The sequence below is a fragment of the Aphelocoma coerulescens genome (assembly GCF_041296385.1).
Source record: "Aphelocoma coerulescens isolate FSJ_1873_10779 chromosome Z unlocalized genomic scaffold, UR_Acoe_1.0 ChrZ_unloc_scaf_1, whole genome shotgun sequence".
In the NCBI taxonomy this organism is placed as follows: Eukaryota; Metazoa; Chordata; class Aves; order Passeriformes; family Corvidae; genus Aphelocoma; species Aphelocoma coerulescens.
Window position 1 is genome coordinate 598,463 of NW_027184086.1, and position 19,090 is coordinate 617,552.

At 42.9% G+C, this 19,090-nt stretch overlaps 1 protein-coding gene across 1 annotated transcript; it reads left to right on the forward strand.

The window, feature by feature from the left end:
* The first annotated feature begins 4,704 nt into the window (after positions 1–4,704).
* On the forward strand, positions 4,705–14,752 carry STARD4 (StAR related lipid transfer domain containing 4). Its single transcript, XM_069002581.1, has 5 exons — positions 4,705–5,107; positions 6,975–7,024; positions 9,152–9,278; positions 10,408–10,522; positions 11,094–14,752. The coding sequence occupies exons 1-5, from the start codon at positions 5,003–5,005 to the stop codon at positions 11,318–11,320; spliced, it is 624 nt and encodes a 207-aa protein (XP_068858682.1). The 5' UTR covers positions 4,705–5,002; the 3' UTR covers positions 11,321–14,752.
* Positions 14,753–19,090: the final 4,338 nt, after the last annotated feature.

A 19,090-nucleotide genomic window follows, 5' to 3' on the forward strand; every position in this document is an offset into this window, starting at 1 on the left:
GGTAAAAAACAGTGAGAAAACAGGATGCCTGGTAGCATGGATCTTGGATTTGCTTTTTCATTTCCAAGATTCAGATTTGATTCTTGAAGAGTTGTATTAATTTAATTCTAAATGGAGATACTGTATCTCCATATGATCAAGCCAGCTCAACCAGCAAAGAGCAATCTTGGCAGGACAAAATATGGTGGGTTTTTTTAGGGTCCTCTGTGTGTGACACAGGTTCACATTATATTTAAGTTTGAGAGTATCAAATACATTATTATTAAGGGCTGAGCTTTAGAATCATATAATACCAGTTGCAAGGGACATCAAGGACATGTTTTTTATCTGGAAAGGGCACTAAATACATTTAAATTTAAGAGAAATAAATTAGTCAGAATGACTTTAATAAGGTAACTGGGTGCCATTTGCTCTTCTTCCAACAGCTGGAGTTAAGGCTTCATCCAGTTAAATACTTTGGTACTGCTCTGGATTGGAGCCAGCCTGCTGAGTGTCACATAGGAGTGAGCACATTATGTGTTAGTGGTTCTATACCCTTCACTACAAAAGCAGAACTTGGTCCACTGTGTTTGGTAAACTGCAGACATTTTGTTGACAGTAAGACATTAGGGTTAAATGTCTACAGTTCCATATGCTTGAAAACCAGCCGAATTTGTTAAACCTTCTACAGAGGAGCATCTCCAGTGATCTAAGCCATTGCTAGGCATTGGTCATCTAAAATTAAATGCCAGTAGCTAGTCTCACACTCTTCCAAACAACAGGATTTCTAACATGAAATATTAGGCATTCTAAGACAAGCATTCATCTTCATGGAGGTGAATGCAGACATTTTCAGAAAGAAAATTATTCTATCTAGTTGCTTTCCAGTTGGGGAACAGAGGTATTTTGGGCTTTTTGACAGTGTTTGTGGGTGTCACCCATTACGATAATCAAAATTACCCCACGCAAGGTGTTATGTAATAAGAGGAACGCACGAATACTGCATACCTCAGGTGTGACACAGCTCTGGTATAATTTGGGAGTGGTTCAGGAGTTACTGCACAGAGATGGGCTAGAGAGACCAGCAGGAAAGAGCAGCAAAAGCTCAGCTGTGGTATTGTTAGCAACATTTAACATTCACCTCTTCACAGCACTCTTCTCACACAGGCACAAGCTGGTTGCACTGCAGGTATTGCTGCAACTCGTGAGGGAACATAACACAGGAAACATATTCAGCATCACATCAGTTACCTCACCCGCTTCACTGACACTGTGCTCTGCACAGCTGGGAAGCCCAGAAGGTACGGAAATACCTCACTGTCAGCAAGAACCGGTTTATAAGCCCTGAGAGCACTCTGTTGGCTCAAATAATACAATTTATGTTGAATATGAGAATATAGAGTATCTATAATATGCAAGACTACTTTACAGAAAGCTTACAGACCTCCTAAACTTAAGAAACTTCATGTATGAGTTCCCAGAGCAGCTTTAAAAAAACCAAACAACTTCCAGTTAAAATCCACCCAGCCCATGGAAACATGAAACATTTCTACAAATAGTTTTATTAAAAAGTCAGCATTTCCCAATGCAAACTTGTCATTCCCTCCTTCAAGAAAAAAAAAAATCCCTCTTAAAAAATGAATAAACTTACACTGGTGGTTTAAACTAGTCATAGCTCATGGGGAAGGAATGTCATGCTCAAAAGCATGAAAGCACTGGATTTCAAGGAGTGTAACAAGGCAAGGAAGAATGGAGAAAGCAGCCAGTGACTGGTCAAATGTACACCTTTTCACTCAGAGAAATATAATAGACACCAATGTGAAGGAAGATGACTGAAATATGTTCCTATATTGTCACTATGCTTTCAACTCAAACCTTCTCTTTTGATTCTGCATTGTAAAATTTAAAGGATTGCACATAAAATATCTTCATTTTTTGTTTAGTATGTGCCAGCATGACCTTTGCTTAGAGACCCATTTTCAATGGGGAAAGAAGTTGTAAATTGCAAAGGGAACTAGGGACAGTTCAAAAGGTCTGGTGTAGAGCCCTGTAATGAAAACACAACCATGTTCAAAACATTCATTTTGGGAGCCAACATTGGCCAAAACAAACAACATATTACCACACAAAGATCTTTTGTCCTGCCACTCTAATCATCTGCTTTTTAACCCATTTATCTTTCTGCCCTTACAAGAGCTTTCACTTTTTATGTGAACGTTGTCCAATGTGTTTGCTGGACTGAGTTGGATAATGCCCAGTGAACAGTGCAATTCAGCAGGAACCAAGCACTTACACACACTTCCGAAGTTTGCTTCAGCTATGGGCTGACCACAGGAGCTGCCTTTTCCTAGGAAGAATCTGGTTTGCTTGCTACTTTACAGTGCAAAGCGAAACTTCAACACTTCCTCAACATCCTGCTGAGTTGTGTTGCAAGCACTGATGACTGGAAGCAGGAGTGTCTCAGACTTTCTCACCTCAGTGTGTCACTCACCGTGCTCTGCACCACCTTAAGCCCTTTGTGGCTGGAGAAACATGGAGATATTTGATTTACTGACAGACCTGTGCAGCAATGTGGGCTTGGAGGCAAATCCACAAAGCCAGCACCATGAGTACCAGAAGTATTTACTATTTATACATTTTAGCAAAAATAGGAATTAATGTTCATTGGCCACAAGTTGTGTAGTTCTCTTATTAATTAGTAGTCTATCTTCTATAGGTTGAGTCCCTCACTTCTTATGTCAATTATTCTGCATGCTCAGTCTTTCTTTTCTTTTGGGTTGCTGGTTGCATCTCCTGCTGCCGGAATTACTTTTTACCAGTCATAGCTGATTCAGCACAATTGCTGAGTTCCTTTATTAGTCTCTTCTTTTTCTTGGGGATTCTTGCCAGGTGTCCTTGTGGCCTGTAAATTCTGCATTCTTTGTGTCTACCATCAGTGGTACATACTTCTCCCTAAGCCTTGCAAACCTCCCCTATGTCTGAGATCATTGGAGCCTGTCAAGCCCTAAACCTTAATAAGGCAATTCTGCCAAGAAGTAGTTTGTTTTTTAACACCTGGACATCACTTAGGGCTTGTTGGCTGCCTTCTGTTTCAGGGAATAAATCTTCCTTGTTGTTGTTAAAAAGGTAACACATTAAAGACCATCCTTTCTTAAAAATTTTTTACATTTTGCAACAGCCTTCTTCCAGGCTTTGTCAACCTCCCCCTGGGTCTGAGCACTGAATCGCCCCTAAATCCTGACAGTGAAGCACATTGAGCCCTAAACCTTAACAAGGTCATTTTACTGACAAGTAATTGATCTTTGGAACACCTGGATAAACATGTCATGTGATGGGTGAGCAACTCGCTCACAGGTTGGGCACAAAGAGTTACAGTGACTAGGGTGACATCAAAGTGGTGACCTGTCACTAGCAGGGTTCCACAGGGCTCCATCCTCGGCCCTGTGCTCTTCAACATCTTCATAACCAATCTGCATGCAGGACTGGAAGGGACACTGAGAAGTTTGCAGATGATACAAAACTGGGAGGAGCTGTTGACTCCCTCAAAGGCAGGGAGGCCCCGCAGAGAGACCTTGATGAATTAGAGAGCTGGGCAATCACCAGCTATGTGGAGTTCAACAAGGGAAAGTGCTGCACTCTGCACCTGGGATGGGGCAGCCCTGGAGTTACAGACAGACTGGGGCATGAGAGGCTGGAGAGCAGCACCATGGAAAGGGAGCTGGAAGTCCTGGCTGGTGGCAAGTTGGACAGTCAGCAGTGCCTGGCAGCCAGGAGGGCCAAGTGTGTCCTGGGGGGCATCAGGCACAGCATCGCCAGCCGGGAAAGGGAGGGGATTGTCCTGCTCTGCTCTGCACTGGGGAGGCCTCACCTCGAGTGCTGGGGGCAGTTTGGGAGAACACAATATAAAAAACATCTAAAGCTACTTCAGAGTGTCAAAAGAGGGGACACAGAGATGGTGAAGGGCCTTGAGGTGAAGCCATATGAGGAGTGGCTAAGGGCACTTGGGTCTTCTCAGCCTGGAGAAGACTGAGGGAAGACCTCACTGGGGTCTGCAACCTCCGCGTTGGAACGGGAAGAGGGGGGGCAGACACTGATCTCTTCTCTGTGGTGCCCAGTGACAGAACCCAAGAGAATGGCCTGAAGGCGTGTCAGGGGAGGTTTAGTTTGGATACCAGGACAAGGTTCTTCCCCCAGAGGGTGTTTGGGCACTGGAACAGACCCTCCAAGGCAGTAGTCAGAGCATCAGCCTGACAGAGTGCAGGAAGCGTTTGGACAATGCTCTTAGGCCTTCTGTGACTCTTGGGGTGTCCTGTGCAGGGCCGGGAGCTGGGACTCGATGATCCAGATGTGTCCATTTCAATTCAGCTGATTCTGTGACTCTCTGCGATCAGTAAAAAGCGACACTGCCAGGCACATGTGAGCAGAGCAGCCCTGGCGCTGTCCCAGAGAGGCGTTACCACGGTGTCCCCACAGGTACCGGGACCGAGTGCCGTCCCACTCCCCCGACTTTCCCTCACGCCACCCCCACCCCTCCCAATCCCAGGCGCGGCCCCGCCCTTGGCCCATGACGGCGCGGCCGAGACATGTCGCCAGGTCGCGTGACGCGAGGGGGCGGTAAGCTTCCCGCCTCCGCGCCGACGGACGGCGTCGCCATTGGCTGCGCCGGCGGGGCGGCCGCACTCTGATTGGCCGTCCGCATCGCGCGCTGTCGGGCGGGCCGCGGGTGAGCGCGGGGCCGGGCGGCGGCGCGGCAGTGAGGGGAGCGCGCCTGTCCCGCGTTCCCGGGGATCCCGGGACGGGCCTGGCGCTGGGGTGGCGGCTGTTGGCCCTTGGCTTGAGCCCCTGGCAGCCGCTCGCCGCCACCCGGACCCAGCGGGGAGATGTTCGTGTGTGCGCGCAGCGGTGTTTTCTGCATCCTCCATTCGGGTTTGGAAGATCCGCGCTGTTTTTGGTATCCCTGACCCCGTGCCTTGTTTTGCTGTCTGTCTGTGTGATTAGGCATCTTCTCGCAGGAGGGAAGCAAATGGATCCCCTTCCCAATCCTGCGCCCCTGGCCTCGAAGCTGCGGAACACGCTGGTTCGGTACCACAGCATCGGAGACGGCGAGTGGCGGGTGGCGAAGAAAACCGTGAGTGCTCTGGGCGGCTTCCCGGTTCTTGCTCCCCGGGAAGCTGTGGGTCACCTGTGCGGCGGAAAGAGCCCGCTGTGCCGTGTCACACGGCTGAGAAACACTTGGCCGGGCCCTGCAGGACTTTAAACTGACAGGTGCTGTGCAACCATCCCTCTAGGATCTTTAGATGGCAGAATGTGTTTTTCCTGTTCGCAGGCATAGTCTGTTACTCCTTCTACGCATTTTCGGGGAAGTATCTCACAGAATAATCCTACCTATGTTGGATTATAGGCTTGACTTACAGTAAAGTGTGAAGTAGTTAGCACTAATAGTGTTGCAAGAGGCCCAGGTGTACTTTCATGGCCTCCGGAATGTCTTGTCAATAAATAGTTTATCATGCTTCAGTTTACAAGTGTCTTCCTCTTAAGAAATGAGATCATTCTCAAGGCTTCCTCTCATATTGTTTCACTTTTCTGTTCTTTAGAGACCACACATTATCCTAAGTTTCCTTCTATGAAAGAGAATACAATTCCTGCTTTTTGCAAGCAGTTTGCCATCCTTTTCTTTCAAACTGCCTGGCTTCTTTTGAGTCGTGCTTCAACAAGCTAAATAGCCTTTGCTGGTGCATTAGTTCTAGGCTGGGTGAATACTTTTTTAGTGCTGTCCTCCACAGAAGGTAAAAGTGTAGCAATATGGTAGGAGTAGTGTGGTAAATTTTTGTCTTTGTCTTTTTATTACATTGGTTTGAGTGGGGCTTTTATTTTTTCTTCCATCATGAGCAGATATTGATAAGACAGAGGCAAGTGATCCAAAGTGACTTCATTATTTGCAAAATTAACAAATTCGCTGTCTTGAGAGGGACGAGCAGAGCATCCAAGCCTCTCACTCTTGCAGTACACCTATACCACCTCTGCTCTACTAAATGTTGTCTATTCCTGTATTAGTATTCCTGTGTTGTTATATTAAGTACTACTGTATTCCTTTAAAAAGTTACCTGCATCCTAGTGTTTCAAATCACATTACTCTTCAGATTCTACCCATCCCTCCTGCCTTTCCTGCCTCTCTCCTTTCCTTCTTCCCTCCCTTCTTTCCATTTTGGTATTGTGCCATGTAAAAGACATTCAGAGCTTTGCCTACCACAAAGAGATGTGTTGTGCCCCAAAATTATCTTAAATGGTTCTGGATCTGGTACTTAACAGTACTGTTCTTTAGGACATTTGGTCCCTTTTGCTTATATAATCATGATTCCAAATAAAGTGGTGCCATATGGTACTCTCTTCAAAACCAAAAATCTGAGGTTTTGTACAGCGGTTCCGTCCATTTCATAGTTACGTAAAAATCAGAAAATACTGGTTTCTCTATTTTCTCTGTGTAACTTTAGCATAAATAGACTACTGCTTGCAAGACTCTTCTAGTCAGGCATCTGGGAGAGAAGGGTAATTAAACTCTCTTGTCTCCCACTGCACCTCCTGCACATTTCTGTAACTTGTGTTACAGCAGTGCAAGCAGAAGTTGTGTGGTCTTCCTGTCTGAGTAGCATCCAGCTATTGGCTTTCCAGTTGCCTTGCAATTGAAAGCCTTTGCCTACTAATGTTGTTCCATCATTCTGTGTGTTTTCACTGGCTTGGCCTAACAAACCCTACTTCTGCACAGAATTCTAGTGTTTTACTCTGACAAAGGCAATTGTCTGTTTTTTTTTGAAATAATGCAAAACTACAAGTAAAAGGTATCTGAAACATCTGAAGAAAAGTGTACAGTGGTGCCCAGGTGAACCACGGTTAATGATAACGTTGGCTGCTTTTTTTCAAGAAAGTGAATCATTTTCTGGACATCTTATAATTGTATGCAAGTCACAACTAACATTGTGTCATATATTTTCTTTCAGAAAGATGCAACGGTGTGGCGTAAACCATCCGAGGAATTCAGTGGATACCTGTAAGTTTGCCTGCACAAGAGATACATTTTTAGTGTTCCACAGATGTGTTCTGTAGAATTTAGAAATTGAGACTGTGAATTCTGCAGCCCTCAGCTACACAGATCCTCCAGAGGGGAAGCTAAATGGATTACCTATTGTGGCTGTACTATTCCTTTCTAGCTTTTTAGTTTGATACTTTAGCATTGCATGTTGCTTCACAACAGTGAAGTCTGTGGAGCACACCACAGGACTCCTGTTGGCTTAAGTGAGCAACAGCATCTGCCCAGAAGTGACGGCTTGTAAAGCTCAGAATCAAGCCTGGGTTCAGTAGTTCTGAAGGGTCATTGGGTGACAGCTCAGTCAGTCCTTGGACTCTTGCAGTGACTGTGCGACTCCAAAATACCAGGTGTGAGAGAGATGTGTGACACGAAGGCCCTTCCTATGTGCGTTTCTGTCACTGGGTTCTGTTGGTGTCTGTAGGCTTTGGTAGAGAAATAGTTACTAGAAAACAGCACTCAGAAGAAACAAAAAATAATGTGAAAAGGTATTGTTTAAAATGATCTCGAAGACTGATACACCCCATGGAATTTAAGTCCTGTTGAATCTGCAAGAGCTGATGGCCCCAGACACCAAGAGTGCGCTGACTTCGTGCAGTTCCATGGGTCCCCCCGGCACCAACAGGTTGTGTAGTTCAACCACTGCCCGGAGGGCAGTGACTGCTCTGTGAATGTGAAGACCCCAGGGTTGTTTATGCACCTGGAGAACCAAAGGACACTTTGAAGAGCTTTCCAAACACCTACCTGGAAGCCACTGAGATGTTCATGTGGTCCTCCAGTTCCAAGTATACAGCTGGGATGGGCTCCATACAGATGCTTATGTGTGAATATGGATGAACTGCACAAGTGAAGAACTGAATCTGCTGCTTGTGTAGTTATTTGCTATTAATAGGAACATCTTAATATAAAGTAAAATAATAATGATTTTGATGGATTCTTCCCCTTCAGGATCTGGAGGCCCAGTAACTCAAGAAAACAAAATCTCTAGTGTCTACTGAAAGTACCTAATTACAAATGAATGTTCTGTAATGTCATGTACCAGATTATTTTATTTGGTACTCAGATGCCACTAAAGCATTATGTAGTTGCTCCCCTCTGTCTGGTTGTATTGGTGGTGAGGGTTCCCCACCCAAAGCTATGGAATCCCATAGATTAATATACGTTTTTGCAGGTGGGATCACCCAGGTGACTCCCCTTAGGGGGGCAAGTTTGACACTGTCCCTTGCACGACTGTGGATCTGTGGCATCATTTTGCATCACATGCAGCTCTGGTGCAGGGTCTGGGGACCTCTTTGGTGGGGGGGGGGCTTTGATGGGCTGTGGCACCCCCTCTGCTATCCCACATGTGGATGTCCCCTAGATGCAGCCTTACCAAGGTGAAGGAGCCCCACAGCTGAGCTGGTCTGCGCAGCAGAGGATGGGTGTTCACTGCCTCTGACAGCAGATAAGCCTGGGGCTGTGGCCTCCACTCTCAAGGTGCTGGGCTTAATTCAGTGAAAATATTTTTCTCCCCCAGCCCAGACCTGAGTGACTTTTACCTTATCTCCAATCAGCTTGCAGTCCAGGGCCTCAGTCAGGAGGCCCATTAAGGGTGCCTCTGTGCAGCTTTTGTTATACAGTTTTGCTGTAATAGGCAAAAGTCCTTCATAAAAGTGTTAGAGCCATAAATCGTAACATTTCAGTCTCTGACATCCTGCTACTTCTGCTTTATGAAAAATGTTTTTCCCATTATATTCCTGATCTCATTTTTACTTTTACTTTACTTATCTCTGGTGAACTCCCTTGCCAGCCCAGCAATAGGGGTAAAATAGCAAGTTGTTACAGTTGTTAGAGAAATAAACAGGATAATTTTTATCCAAGGAAGGAACTTGCCATTTATAAAATAACTGTATAAAAAAACCCCAAAATTTGACAGAAGAAAGTTTCTTGCAGAGAAGGATAGATGCACCCATAGGTCTTTTCCTGTACTGTTTTTCTGATGCAATTGTCCACTGACCACACTTCCTGGTACCAAGGTGTTAGTGCGAGTGTACTGTTAAAAATTAATGGAATATGAAGACCTTCTTACCAAATGTAAACATGTTTTTCTAGCTACAAAGCTCAAGGAGTGGTGGAAGATGTTACTAACAGAATAGTGGATCATATTCGCCCTGGACCTTACAGGCTAGACTGGGACAGCCTAATGACTTCAATGGACATCATGGAAACATTTGAAGAGGTGAAGACTTGTTTAGATTCTTGAGGGAAATGTGTATTGATGAATAAGTGAATTTAACAGTAGAGCAGAGCAATTCCAGATTGCAGATAGGAACCTTTTTCAGCCTCTTTTTTGCATGCACAAGCAGCATTGTGCATACATGCTGTGTGTGATCACAGATCAGGCTTTCTGGCAGCACAGTCCTGTTCTGAAGCTTGAACTTCCATCTTTCCATCAATGCTCAAAATAAAGGAGTCAGTCACCATTCTCTTGGACCTGGGAGGTCTGGTAGCCTCTGATAAAATTCACATATGGAGGGTTACAGTGTGACACTGTATATGCTGAAGCCATTTCATACAGCTTGCTTGCTTGCATTCCACAACAAACAATAGTAATAGTCCACACATATGGAAGTTGCAACCTCCCCCTCATCCTGAAGGGCTGACTTGTGTGGCATGGCTTTGTGCTGAGACAAAAGAGTTCATACTGAGGGTCAGGACTTAATGAAAGAAAGGTAGGTTTGAAGCTGGTTATGGAACAGTTGGTAGCCTTCCTTTGGTTAATGCAGTCATTCAGTGTGAATTCAAAACCCGCATCTGGACACCTGGCTTGAACATGGATTGTTTTTTGCTCTGGCTCTGAAGAAGATTTATGTGACAAGGTATTTTGTCTGTAAAAAATTTATACAGACTCTATTGTATTATAAGAAAGCCTGTTTTGAATAGTTGTTCACATTCACTTAGTGGATTAAGATTATTTGATAGAGTATCTTAGTACCAAGAGAGTCCTCTTGAAAATTTGTTCACGATCCTTTTAGACTTCCCAAGTAGTCCTTGGCAATATGAGAACCATGTGGCTTTCAGTTCCCATGCATGACAGAGTTCTCTGGCTTTAGATCTTTAAACCTTTATGGTGGCTGATAATCTCTGCTCCCGCAGCTCTCAGTTGTAGACTACAAGTCCTTACAACTTCCAGCTTTTAGGTTGGAAATGGCACAGCCATTGAGACGTCACTGAATGTGCACAGTGTATTTGACAGAGGCTGTGACCTTTGTAAAGAACATTAGCTGCCTGCGAGCATAAGTTTCCCTTTATTTATTATATTAAGATATTTTTGTTTTCTTTCCCTCCTAATTCTGTCACTCAACAAGAACTGCTGTGTGATGCGCTATACAACTGCTGGCCAGCTATGGAACATCATAGCACCAAGGGAGTTTGTTGATTTCTCTTACACCACGAGCTATGAAGATGGGCTCCTAACATGCGGTAAGCCACCACTTGCCTCTGCTTAATTCTTATTTTGCAACAGTTACTTGGCTTAAGATTTGATTCCGATTTAGTAGTAGAAAACATTCAAAAAATGGTGTAGGATGGTCTTCAACAAATAAATTCAAGGTGTTTTAGCAAATTCAAAGGTGTTTTAACATTTTATATGTTTAAAGAAATGTAGAAGTTACTGGTTTACCCATGAACCATTCCGTTGTGTCAGGTTTCACTTATGGCAGCTGCAGGACAGGAGTCTTAGAGAAAAGTTGAGTCCTCCAGCTCAGGTCTTAGAGCAAACTGGGATGAGTAACAACTTGCTTCTAGTAAATGGGAGGAATGTCCTCTTAATATTTGAATTTTTGTTTATCGTGCTCTCCTGTCTGTCGCAGAGTTTGGATGAAGAGCAACTTTCATGCATGAAAATACCCAGAAACTTGTAGTGTGTCTGTCGCTACTACTAAATTCCCCAAGCAGAAGCTTGCATATTTCAAATTTACTGCACCTCAATTTTTTTTTTGTATCTCTCAAATTATTTTCCCTTTTTGTTTGTTTGTTTTATTTTCCTTGATAGGTATAAGCCTGGACTATGGAGAGGTGAGACCGAATTTTGTCCGTGGATTCAATCACCCTTGCGGTTGGTTCTGTGTCCCTCTCAAGGACTCTCCCGGCCACAGTCTTTTGACCGGCTACATCCAGACTGAACTGCGAGGGATGCTACCACAGTCTGCAGTAGACACTGCCATGTCTAGTACTCTGGCCAATTTCTACTCTGACCTCAAAAAGGCACTCAAAACATAGACAAACAGTGACCTAAAAGCCTGTGCATTCCTTGCAATCAGATTATATTGTTTAGCTTAGCATAGGTTACCTACTGAGTTGAGGTGAGTAGTTGTTCCTGAATGACACCCAAACCTTTATGTTGAGGATCCAAATAACTTTATCAAGTGCTTTTTGATGTGATAATTGGCATACATTCCCAGTGCACGGTGTGGTGCAAGATGTTTTTTGCTGCTCAGCACTCTGCAGCTTTGTGAGGAATAGCCTGAGTCTCTAAACCCCCAGCTTCCTTAGTAGAAAGCACAAGATGTGTGTGTGGGCTTGAAAAATGCAGTGTGAGCTCAGCTCTCTCCAGCAGTCTTGGGAGCTGAGTGCTCAGGATTTTGATGGTGCAGTTTGCTGTACAGGTAGCATGTCATTGAAGGTGTAATTTTGGAATATATATATATTTATATTTACTTAAATTTTTTTATTTTTTTAAGTTTGTTCAGCTGCATCTGTAATTTGTTTTTAAAATTTGCTTTGATTTATCATAGGGATATTTTATAGTTGTTAAATGATTCCATTCATGAGAAAGCTATTCGCACTTGAGAGCAAAAATAAGTGTTCGTTATTGGCATTTCTTTGATGTTGTAACTGTAACTTATTTACTGTTGTATATAACAGTGCGTAAAGAAATGCCCTTACAGCTGATCCAAAGCTCAGTTAGGTCTTCAGGTGTCTTTCCATAGGTTTTTATTTTTTGTGGGCTTTTAATAACACAGTTGTCAAAATAGCAAACCTCCAATGGATCTTCAGAGATACCCTGTAGTTCTAAGGAATTTTTTACTTAAATTTGCATGTAATGGTGTGTGGGGGGGGTTGTTCAGTTGGGTTTTTGGGGGTTTTCTTTCTGTGTATGTTTCTTTAACTGAAAATCCTGGAATTACAAAAGCAACAGAAAGAGCCACTCGTGTTCTACAGGGATAGGTGTTGCTGTAGCCACGAGAGCGCAGACTTGCCAGTGTGCTGGTGCTGTGGAGTATTCCGTGGTACTGTCCCTAGACTGATCTGTGCAATAAATTAACATCTTAAAACATGAGCAACTGAAGGCCAAAACTCAAGCTGCAGAGTTGCTCAGATCTGCTGAAGGATACAGGGTCTTTTTTTAAGAGGCAGATTTTAGGGGTATTTGGCAATCTAGTGATTCTGACAGATGCATAACAGGGGCATTTAAAAAATTACTCTTCTTCTGCTAGGAATCTGAATTCTCTCTAAAGTCTGATGTTAAGCCTTTAATGTTGGTATGTGTCATTTACTCAGGTGACCTTGTAGTATCTCCATGCTTTGCCAGTGCTCACAGTGGCAAGTTTAACTGTGTAGAAGTTAGGGAAAGTATCTTGGAGCCCTGATATTGTGGAGCTAGTTGTATACATACAATCAAGGGGCTGGTAATGGACTCTCAGAAAAACAAAAATTCAGATGAAAGTCCCCTACAATACTGTTTTTTTTTGACACTGGCCACTGTAGCTGAACTCTGAATAGTGAGGAGTTTCCTTTCTCATTGCTCAAGCAGAGAGCTAGAAAAAAACGTAATACCAATTATACTGGGGACTTCTTCAACCTGCTTCATGTTTTAAGATATTTAGTACTATTTAAGACTGTTAAAAACAATGCATCAAAGAGCCTTTAGTGTCTTCATGGGCAGAAAATGTTGCTCCTTGTTAGGTTTTCTGTATTCTGCAGTTCCCTTTAAACTCCTCGGTTAGTCTTCCCATTCTTTTTCTACCTTCTCTCGTGTGCACCGAAGTACTGGAAGCTCACAAGGTGGTCTTCTACCACCAAGGACACCAAGGAATTGCTGCCAGAATCCTCTCCTTTCTAGTACTGGTACAGAGGCAATTATGAAATCTCTGGCAGTGCTGCTCTGTGGGATGATGACATGATTGTAGAGGAGCTGTTTGAAGTGTAGCCTATTTATTCCTCCCAGTTACAAAGATTGCATATGCAGTGAATCTGCATATTCATGCCTTCTCTTTTTAGAGCTGCTGGGACTGACTAATGGAGGGGTTGTGATACAGATGTACATAGAGAAAAATATTCCCTCTATATGTAAAAAAGCCCAGTTTAAATCTGCACAGAGGCACTTCGGTGCTGGAGAAATGGGTCAGAAGGAGCACAAGACACTTACTTGTTTGTGCGACACCAGGCACTACAGAAAGAATTGTTCCAAACACCCATTGCAGGCGCTCTGACATATACATAGTATCTGTCCTTACTTAGTATCCAGTGAAATGGCTTTTTCTGCTTTCAGTAAGGACAGGTGAAGCACAGAGCAGCTGAAAGAAGAACTTGAGCTAAAGTAAGAAAATTGTTAGTGTATTTTTGTATATTGATACTTGTAATAAAAACTTCAGCTATAGACGTAATACAGAACTAGAATAAAGATGTCCAATTTCAAATGTATTTGTTTGAACCTGAAATTTATATTATTTTTATATAGCTATAGATGGAGAGGAAAGAGGAACTGTTCTTTAACCAGAGTACATCAGAACCAAGAAAGCCACAATACCAGAGCCTCTTCTCCCACTGTTGCATTCTTCTCTTCCTGAGTTAGTGGACAATCTAGGTGGAGCCAAGAGAGTTAAAACAGGAAGGCAGTTGCAAGGACTAAGTGCAGGAAGCTATGTCTTGCTTATGGAGAAGAAGTAGGAGACAAAGTAAATTGCTTAGTATGGATTTCTGTCACTTAGGAGTGTTTCAGTTTAACTGGAATATAGTTATCCAAAAGTGACTTGTGAACAAATTGCCCAAGAAAGCAGAGATCTGATTTTGCTAGAGAAATAGCGTGTATATAGAGACATCAAAAATATTTTTATATGGCTAATATTTTTAAACAAAACCTTACCTTTTTAGAGGTTTGGGCAATGTGACTCTGACACTTTAACGGGGTGGTCTGTGTGTGTGTGGGAAAGGTGACTGAAGATACGACAATTTTCATGTTTGGGTTCTGTTCCTCATCTAAAACCTGCAGCATTAAACCTTGCCTGTAGATGTGCAGAAGATACAGAGATGGGGTTTAAGTTCAATTTAGGGGCAGTCAAAGTACTCTACCACAGCTTGCTGGGAGGTGGACAAGTACTGCAGAAGGATACTCTCTGCGCAGGCTCTGATCCCAGATTTTATGAATTTATAAATGTGAAACATGACGAACTTAAAAAACACAGAGCATATAATTCCTCCAGTAATCATAAGTAACCAGAACAGTTTTGATGGTGTGACCTGGTGGCTCAACCTAGGAGGTTCACTGCTGTAAAAATAGCCCTAATTCTAGTGAAACCAGTCAAGTTATGCCTGCATACAGAAAGTCAAAATTGTTTTAACAGTCGGTTTAACTTACTGTGTTCAGCATTTAAGTGATTGTATTTGTATTCTGAATGCACCTGCAGAATAAATTAAAACAATGGATTCCAACAGGCTTGTGATGTAGCTTTTTCAGTACTTGTGCAGCCATATATAGCATTTTTGGGGAGTTATGTCTGATGATGTAGTTCATCTTCAGCTGTATGATGATCTCTAGGGATATCAGTTTATTTTCTTAAATTTGAAAGCTATAAAGCCTACGTTTACTTGAAAACTTGATTTAGACTGAGGAAAATGCCCAACTGAAATCTCTTGAAAGCTGTGCAAATAGGATTTTCTCAAGGCTTCAGTTATAAAAATGTATATATAGGGATTTTTTTGTGATGAGCCCGTGGTTGCTGTGGAAGAACTTTATTATTTTGGTTTAGTATTATTTACCTTTTTTCATATTTATGTGACCTATTAACCATAAACATTAAGTTAATCTGAAACACATGAGTACATAGCACCCGGCAGAAGGAATATAAATGTATGTTATGTGTACAGAACAAGCTGCAACATGTATATTGACATGTGTTAGCACCTACAGAAACAAAGAAAATCCCTTTATCTTCTCTAGAACCTTCCCTTGTTTCTCTTACAAAGCTGGCATAAAGGCAGTACATTTCTGTAGCATTTGACTTCAGTGAAAAGAGTTGTAGCCTTCTCTTGCTGAGAAAAGGAACTGTAAGAACCCAGAGTGCCGAGAGTGTTTCTCTGCCTGTTTGGACTGCCACCTCTGAGATACAGCACGCTCTTGTAGGGCATGTATCATGTCACCTTCTGCAAGGTGAGGTAGGGTATAGAGGCTGCTTGGGATCTTTGGCAAATGATTAAGGACATTAATTATTAGAATTATTAAAAGAAAACATTGATGTTCAAACCCATTTCCTGGTGAAAGATACTAGAAGGATGGGAGAAATATTAAACCTATGCTAAATATTAAGTGTTTCCTGGAAAAGAACATATCCTGAAGTCCTAAACCACAATTTAAACCTTGTAACACGTTCTGCCGTTTCCGGTCCTCGCTGGGTTTGTGCTGATGACTCAGTTTGACAGTTCAGATAGGCACTGCTTGTCATGGGTCTAATCTTCCTTGGGATTATGCTACTGGCAGGGAGAAATCAGGCACAGATGGTGACAGCACAGGGCAGGAAGAGACCTGTGCATGTTTCACAGCTGACCCACATGATAAGAAATGCCACATTTGGATTAAGGACCCTCAAATCCCAACTCATTATCCAGAGCTAGGACAACCTAATAGTCCTCAGAAGCTTTTCTTTGCTACAGGTAACCGAAGTGGAACTCTTAGAAGATCAGTTGCTGCCCCAAGTGTAAGCAGAAACTGACCTTGTTTCTGCTGGTCAAGCTGGAGCAGGTTGGCTCTGCCCTGGGATGCACAGGGGTAGAAAGCGCTTCCTGAGCTCTGTACCTGGGCCTTGTTGACCTGCCTGCCAGAACAGACCCATCTCTGAGGCATATAATCCTGGAGAGAAAATTATTATGCCAAGATTGCCTGACTTTCTCAGCGTGTCAGTCTGAGTGCTGCCTGCAGTTTGGGTTCCAGTTGGGGAGCACTGCAGGTGAGGCATGGGTGTTACTAATTCTAGCTCCAAGGTGTGCTGAGGAGGCAGGACAATGCTCAAGGGGGTGCATTTGAGCAGCAGTAAATGTGTTTGTTCAGCTCGTTATTTGGGTGCCATACAACCCCTCCTTGTCTGTATGCCTAACAGGATTTTGAGCTCCTCACAATTTGAAGGAGGAAGGAAAGAAACCACAGCATGCCTGTTCACTGGAGCATAAGCCATGTCTCCAGAAACCGTCTCTTCTGTATACAGGATTAAGGATGTAGCCTGTATGTGCACAGCTATATCTGCAGAATTTCGTGGTCTCCCTGTCTCAATCAGCTAAGTGAAAATACAATTTTGTATATTCTCAACATGGGCAAAACATCTTTCTGCTCTGCTGTGTGCCTCCCAGCCCACACCATAGGATTAGAGCTTCAGCAGAAAGGAAATGGAGGAAATCTGATGCCCACCACAAGTGTCAAAGAAGTAAGGAGGAGGGAAGAGGCTCTTCATGCACTATTTTTTTTAAATGTCAAATGAAAGTATAGAGAATTCACCATGGGTGTAAAAATATTGAATCACTTCCCAAAACCACCTTCATCCTTGGATATTTGAGGCATAAAGTTTCTGGGATATGTATAACATGTCTAAGGAAATAAGTGCTTAAACTGCTGAGAAGGATTCATAGCTACAAAACCCCAGGGCTTTTTAGAGAAGAAGACTGCACCAGGCATTGACAGAAATGCAGAAATTTGGTAATTATGAGGCAGGATCATTATGTTTCACTCCCCGGCTATCCTAACTCATGACAAGTTCCTCTGACTTGTTAGCTCTTTCCTATTTCCTATTTTCTTGTTTGTCTGAAGCTCGCTATAAAACCAGTATAATGTTGTGCTGTATCATGAGCTCCCACTCAGCTGTTTGATGCGCTGTTTCTAAGAGGTCAGCCAAAAGCAAAAAACCCTTGAGCTCCAGGGGGGAGCTCAAAGCCAGCTTGATACTTGCCCTCTTCTCTCCTTTGGTCTTTCCACTGCCCTTTTCCATTCTGTTATGGAGGTGTGGTGAAGATGGTTTCATGAAACTGCAGTAAAAATGTATGCCTTGCACTAGCTTGGGAAAAGATTCAGCAACATCCATGGAAGTACCAAATTAGGCTTTTTGTCTGAAGCATTGTTGCTAAACATCTTGTAGAGTTTATAATAATTTACTCCTTACATTGCTCCAGGATGGAGGGATTTTGTAAAATCATCTCCCACAAAAGGGTATGAAGGCACTTTGCATTCAAGCAGTTTGTAAGATTGAGGAGTTGTAGGTGGCAGGAATAACACGATGCACCAGTACCAGGCAGGAGGGAACACCACTGAGGGTGACAGATACAGGAACAGAGCAGAGAAATAAAAAAGAGAAGATCCTTTCAACCCCTCAGTCTTGCAGTGTTCTCCATTCAGGTACCATGTGCAGCCTTTGGCAACATAGTTCAAGACAAAGAGTAGTCAACTAAAGGCAGAAAATCCATATTCAAGCAAGAAGAAGCATGTAAGACCTCTGGGGTAAAGGTTTGGTTTATGCTGCTGAGAGAAGAGGATGCTGAATGAAGGACCACATTAATAATGTTTGGATTAGGTTGCAGAAAACAAATTATTGTGATAGACAAACTGTTAACTGCATCAAAAAGACTTGTGACTTTGTAAAGTACTTCTCAGGTAAAAGAGTAGCAGAACTAGAGTGCACAAGGAGGTGGCAATTTCTTCATCACTGCAAGTTTTTAACAAAAAGGGAGACAAGCATCTATCTCACATAATCTACCCTGTGGCACAGGGGAAGCCTGGACAGCCCCTAGTTCTGTATTTTACAGATTTAGTTTGTTATTCAGTTGCTAACTTTTGAGGGAAGAGGAGCAGGAGAAATGCTGTGCCAAGCTGGAATTCAATCTAGACTTTGCAATATAAACAGTTAATACCCATGATTACTCACTCCTCTTTATAATGATGACTATTGTTTCTTGCTCTACGTCGAGCATTAGCTGTCAGCAAATAATAGATGTAAGCTTTTCTAGATTTACTAGTTTATTTAGCATCAGATCAGTCACGCAAGCTGCTTATTGAAAATAGACATCCCAGCATCAAAGCATTTTTTCATGGCTTATCAGCATTCCCATGCAAACACACAAGGAGGTACACTGGTCTCACATACAATACATGGAAATAACAAAACAGTAGTTTTTTGTCTGGTTCAAATTTCTCTCTGGTTCACTTGCACAGTATCAGAAAAGTTACTACACAAACAGGCTTAATCAGAAGCAAAAGGGTACAGTTAAACAAGCAGACTATAAACTTCTATTTAGTTGCTTACATCTTTAGTAGTAGAAGAAAACAGTGTTGACAGTACAGGATTTCTTACACATTAAGTAGTAAAATAAAGAGTCAGGAACACAGGACATGGAGCTCATTTGAGAGAGTCTGCTATATATATTTACAACATTCTTCATTGCTATTGGTAACAGTCCAGCCACCACTGCTCTGAGATCAATGAGCTTCTCTAACAGGCTTCTAAAATACTTTGTGTTACTAGTCAAAGGCACCATTTTTCTGTTTGTTTCGGAAACATCAACACATACCCTAACCATCCACCATACACTACTGAATTAACAGAAGCACAAAATTCCCGCCTTATGGTCTGGTCTTCACCCAGCCAGGAGCCTCCAAACAAAGGCCAAGCTAGACACAAGCCCCTAACATACCGCATTTCTTCAGGTTAAAACCAATTTAAGCTGATGAGCTCCTTACTGTGGGTGCAGAGCAGCCAGGCAGCCTCTGCTTGGTACCCCTGGGCTTGCAAGGGT